General features: G+C 27.3%; 1 protein-coding gene across 1 annotated transcript; it reads left to right on the top strand.

Annotated features, from left to right (window-relative positions):
* Positions 1-1,771: 1,771 nt before the first annotated feature.
* Positions 1,772-3,337, top strand: LOC129611148 (ornithine decarboxylase 1-like). The gene has a single exon (XM_055524116.1). The coding sequence runs from the start codon at positions 1,910-1,912 to the stop codon at positions 3,239-3,241; it is 1,332 nt and encodes a 443-aa protein (XP_055380091.1). The 5' UTR covers positions 1,772-1,909; the 3' UTR covers positions 3,242-3,337.
* Positions 3,338-5,925: the final 2,588 nt, after the last annotated feature.

The following is a 5,925-nucleotide window of genomic DNA, read 5'->3' as shown; positions in this document are numbered from 1 at the left end:
TAGGCAATGTAGCTAAATAGTTTAGGAGGCTGAAAATCAAGCATTTTATTAGGTGATTTATACTATTGTTTTAGCTAAATGTTCTACTCTTTTTTTTCTGTGTAACGTAAAAGCGTAATATTATGAAAATGAAAACCCCCTTTTCTTGTATTTTGTATTTTCGCTTTTATTTTGATATACCGTTATAATTGTGTTACATGGTTATATAACTTTTCATTTCTTTAACTTTCACAGTTTTTAACTGACTGTATGTTGCAGTATAAAATGTTTTTTAAGAAAAAAAAATTTTGCTTGATTCTAATATTTTCTTATTACCAACTGCATTGCATGTATGCAATTTAATCTTTAATTTTATTGTAATAAGGAAGATTATGGGATATTTGACGGTGGAAGAAACCAGTCGCATATAGGTACGTAAATTTCTAGACAAGAGTTATTTTTTCCATATAATTGCACCCTTTTATATTGAAGGTATATAGAAAATTTGTACAGATACATGCGGAGCCGTGACAAATTGAAAGTTGTTAGGACCCATTTTTTTCATTCAATTTTGGAAAAGGCTATAAAATAACTTTTATTATTTCGTGAAATTTAAATTTTAAACTATAGAGTATATCTTCAAATATCAAATCATATCAAAATTTTCAAGTTTTCTCTACTAAGGATTTAATCAGTATTTCGGTCAAAAGACTTCAAAAAGCTTTTCAAAAACAAATAAAAACCCTTCTGAAAGCGATAGAATTAGATTATTCTAAAAACATTGATATTGAAGATTAGAAAATGATTATTGGTTTCCACATTTAACGGTATTCCTTTACAGTAACACTTAGAAATCTAAGTGTTAAAATCTAACATTTTGCAAGAATATATTTTAAAATAAGTGATGTAACTGGACATGACTTTAATTTTAAAATGAAAGTGTTAGATGTGAGTGATAAGATCACCTGGTTGATGACGTTCTTGAAAGGAATTGTTGTTTTTAGGGGTTGTAAAAATAAAAACAGAATAGGACAAAATTTGAGAAAAGATTGATGCTTTAGTCTTCTACCTTAATTTTTAATACATTAAAGACTAACAGCTTAAGTTCCTTAATTAAATATAAGAACTGTTTCAAGTAGCCTAAGTTCAAAAATGCTTCAGTTTTCCTTTATTAGAATTATATTAGCAAGTTATCCTTTAAAAACTTGGTGGCATATTATACGAAATCCCCCACTTAAATTCCACTCGAAAAATATTATAAATCAATTTTAAAACGTTGCATTTTAAACTTCCAAACTGCAATTAGTCATTATTGCAAATTTTAGTATAAGATGCTATTGCATACAGCCACAGACATTTTAAATGATAGTTAATAATCTTCTTATCATCATTATATGAAGACCGCTGACAATAAGGTTAACAAGTTATTTAAAAATACTATTCATTAGATTAATTTTGTACTGATTTCTCCAATCATCTTACAAAAATGTTATTAAAAATTTAAAAAAAATGCATTAGTATATTCATAGGTATATTAGAAAATTCCTTCGAAATCGAAATCGATTGAACGGAATTCAATGCGAAATACGACTATAAAGCTTGATTAACTTGACATAGATTACAGAGCACTTAAGTTATCGTGGAATTATTAGAAGTGTGCGACCTTTATTAATTTTTTTTTTTAATGTTTTTTTGATAAGGAATTGATATCATAGTTAAGAATGACAGTTGAATATTCATTAAAATTTTGGAAGCTTTAAATGTCACAGTCTTTTCTAGTCTGTATTTCAGTTTGAACGTTAAATCATTGAAATCGCAAATATTAGAAAAAAAAAAATTGTAAATTATCAAAGTAAATTATTAAGCGTATCGCAAAAAATATTTAAAAATGATAATAGGTTTAAGTTAAAGAAAAATCAGCATATTTGATATGGCGAGATTAACATATTACAATGGTAAAGGAATTAATTTGGATGATATTATAAATAGCGATTTGTTTCGAGAGCACGATGAATCGATTATGATATGTGATCTGACTGATATCGTTGTCAAATATTACCTTTGGAAAACATTGATGCCAAAAGTAACACCCTTTTATGCTGTAAAATGTAATGACTCATATCCAGTATTGAAAATATTAAATGAACTTAAAGTTGGATTTGATTGTGCATCAATGGATGAAATTGACAAAGTACTAAGTTTGGGATGTTCCCCAGATCGTATTATATATGCTCATCCTTGCAAATTGGTGTCGCATTTAAAATATGCTAAAGACATGAATGTTTATACAATGACATTTGATAGTAATTATGAATTATATAAAATTCGAACTTATTATCCGGATGCCAGTTTAGTTTTAAGATTTCGTTGTGATGCAAAAAAAGCTTTATGTCCACTCGGAAAAAAATTTGGATGTGATCCATACACTGAAGCACCCAAACTTATGCAATTGGCTAAAAAATTGAATCTAAATATTGTTGGTGTTTCATTTCATGTTGGTTCCGATTGCCTTGATTATCCAATATATGAGGAAGCAATAAAACAATCTAGAAAATTAGTTGATCTTGGAAATTCATTAGGCTTCAATATGAAAGTTGTTGATATCGGAGGTGGTTTTCCTGGTGAACATAATTCTAATTTTATTGAATCAAGTCAGGTAGTAAATGCAGCTTTAGATAAATATTTTCCAAATAGTGATGAAATTTTGTTAATGGCTGAGCCAGGGCGATTTTTTGTTTGCTCATCAACTATTGTTTTATGTAAAATACACTCAATGAAAGAAATTTTGGATGATAATGGTAATATTGAAGAAATTTGGTATTATTTAAGTGACGGCGCATACGGAACATTTAATCAAGTATTGACTTATAAAGACATATATCCAGTTTTTCCAAAACTATGGAGCAAAAATAAAAATACAAGCAAAACGAAGCTTTATAAAACATTAATATGGGGACCAACGTGTGATTCTATGGATATTATAAATAAAGATATTTATTTACCAAAATTAGATATTGGTGATCCACTTATATATCCAGATCTTGGAGCGTACGTATTGCCATTTAGAAGTAGATTTAATGGTTTTGAAATATCACGGGTAGAATACTTTATCAATAAATTGTTCAAAATAGAAAATAACAACATGCAAGATAAAATGAGACCTTGTGAAAACTTAGGTCATAAAACTTCATGTACTATCCAGTCGCAAGGCGAGAAAATAAGTGGTTTTTCGGATACAAGAAACAAATTGTATAGTGTTTGAAAAGTATAAATTTAAGTTGCATTCATTTTAAATATGTAGTTTGTTTGTGACCACAGTTTTTGTTAATTTTACTGGTGAATAAAAATATAAACCTAGTACTTTTGGTTTCAATCAAAATTAATTAAGTGACTTAAGACAAAAGTATTTCATTTAAATTTATAAAACCAAATTATTTCCACGTTTTAAAAGGTGTAATTATACGCTATATTTGCGTATTCCATCCTAATTCAATATTAAAGTTGAAAGATTCGTAAAATAGTTTGCCGAACTTTTTGAATATGTTCTTGATTAATTCATAGAAAATGAAAATTTGAAAATGTAATTCTAATATAAAAAAAATTTTATTCTGCAATTGCAATTGATGGAAAAATTATCAAAAATAAAAATAAGTTTTTGATATGGCGTCTATGTTTATTTAGTTTTCAGAATTACTTTGCAGTCCTGCGTAAGTTCTACACTTTATGAATTTTGCTTTAGCTAGACAAGTGAAGTGAATAAATTTTTATCTATACGAAAAAAAATTTGTTAAAGCAATACATTTTCATGACTTATATAAGAATAGTAGGATTATAGGAATAAGTATTTTTAAAACGTTTCAGTAAAGCAAAGAGTTCAAGATCGAGATTATGTAAACAACATTTAATGACGCAAAGTTTGTTCAATATCAAAATGATAACATATACATATGTATACGTATGTACGTTTAAAAACGTATAAATGACGCTAATCATAGAAAATGTTTTCGAATTCGTAGATACTATTATAATAACAAAATAAAAATACAAGAGATAACCACTATAAGAACTCCATAATCTAATGAGCTTTAAAATATTGTTATTTCATTAGAAAGCTTAAAAAACCCATTAAACACCTGACATTATTGATCTTTCTGTTCCGAGTATTTATTTTACTTTACCGAGGCTATTTGATGGCACCAAATTTTACAAATTATAATTAACAGAATTATAATTGACAGAATTAACTCTTTCCGTGAGAGAGGAACGTATAATAAAACTATTTTTAGCGACTTGTTGGCTAGTTAATTTTTCTATGCACTCGTGTATTTAAATTTCAGTTGAACAAATTTATTATGATGAAATTTTATATCGGAGTTTATATTTGCCATGCCGGTTATTGATCAACTTTTGAGATAATATTATGTCAGCTTTAAGAAAATTTACTATGAGCCAAATTTAGAGTTCTTATCATTGAGATTTAGTTCATAGTTTCAACAATCAAAATTTAAATATTAAAATTTAAGAAGTTACACTGATTTTTTCAGTTCGAAAGTACAAATTTAGCCCATCCAGTCCAATAGTTGGAAACTTGTGACTTTATCATATTGTTGTATTAAATTTTAAGAATTTTGGCTCAAGTAAGCAATCAAAATACTGCAACAGTGTTATGAAACCGAATGATACTCAAATATTGTTTTATTATTAAACCGCTTAAACAACAATAATTTAACTGACACTCTTATATGCACATTTTAAGCACTTTTACAAAAAAATTTGAAAAAAGTGTTTATGGGTTTCACTCTGCCCATCCGTCCGTCCGTTTGTAGACATATTTACAAAACTTCTGCACTATTGAAAATATAAAGTGAAAATTTGAATGTACATAGATCATTACTAGATATGTACTTATTCCCGCAGAAGAAAATTTTTACTTATCTTCCCATTTTAATTTACCCGCTCTAAAAATTATAGCCCCCAGAAGTCTAAAAACGCCATTTTTTAACTATTTCTTACAGCGAAACCACAAATATTTTTCAAATTTTTCGAACGCATTAATTAACAGTGATGAATTTCTTCTACCGGAATACCATATTTGAACTTCAAAAAAACAAATGGTTGTTAAAATTTATGGTTACCTAAAATTCGTTTTTCCCAAATTTTTGATATAGTTTTTCTTTTAGACCGCAGTTTGTAGGACTCTGAAATTTTAGCAGCTTATAATATACAAATAAACAGTTCTTTTTTCATTTAAAAAATTCAGAAAATTTTTTCCCCTACACCCACTTTCAACTTATTACCTTTCGAAATTTGTAAAATTCGAATTTTCGGCACCTTTTATTTCCAAAACAGCGAGCTTTTCTAAATTTCTATAAACGCAGAAAGCAAACGTTAAATGCCATGCCATTAAAAATATAATTATTTTATATTTTATATAAACCCTTAAATTATTCGAACATTATTTAACACCTCTTTTAATTTTTTTTGTCTCATCCCAAAAATATGCAATCTTCGAAATTTTCTAATATTTTTATGAGAATAGTCATAATGTGGATTGTTTTTCAAAGCAGTATTTTTACAATATGTTAAAAGGAGAAGTGTTACTTACAAACCAATGGTTTAACCCAACTTTATCATAATGCATCTTTTCGTGAAGAAAATAAGGGAATGCAAATTTTGTTTTTGATCACAAATATGAAAAGTGATTTTCACTAATTATGTACAATAAAATTGTTTGGTTTTTTCCTAAAGAAAAAAACCCAAGCAATAACTTTGTCCTGATAAGAAAATGAGAACAATTAAAAAATGTGAAAAATGAAACAATCAAAAATTAATCAAATAAACAAAATTTCCCATACAGGTAGCTTTCATTGCCATGGTCGAAGGAAAAATAATTGAAACGTAATTCAATTTACATTAGATTTTCACTGTCAGTATAAGTGGAGCCTA

Source organism: Condylostylus longicornis, unplaced genomic scaffold (assembly GCF_029603195.1).
Source record: "Condylostylus longicornis isolate FDR11 unplaced genomic scaffold, ASM2960319v2 ptg000048l, whole genome shotgun sequence".
NCBI classification, from domain to species: Eukaryota; Metazoa; Arthropoda; class Insecta; order Diptera; family Dolichopodidae; genus Condylostylus; species Condylostylus longicornis.
The sequence above is the reverse complement of the archived record's forward strand: the minus strand, read 5'-3'. Positions and strand labels throughout refer to the sequence as shown.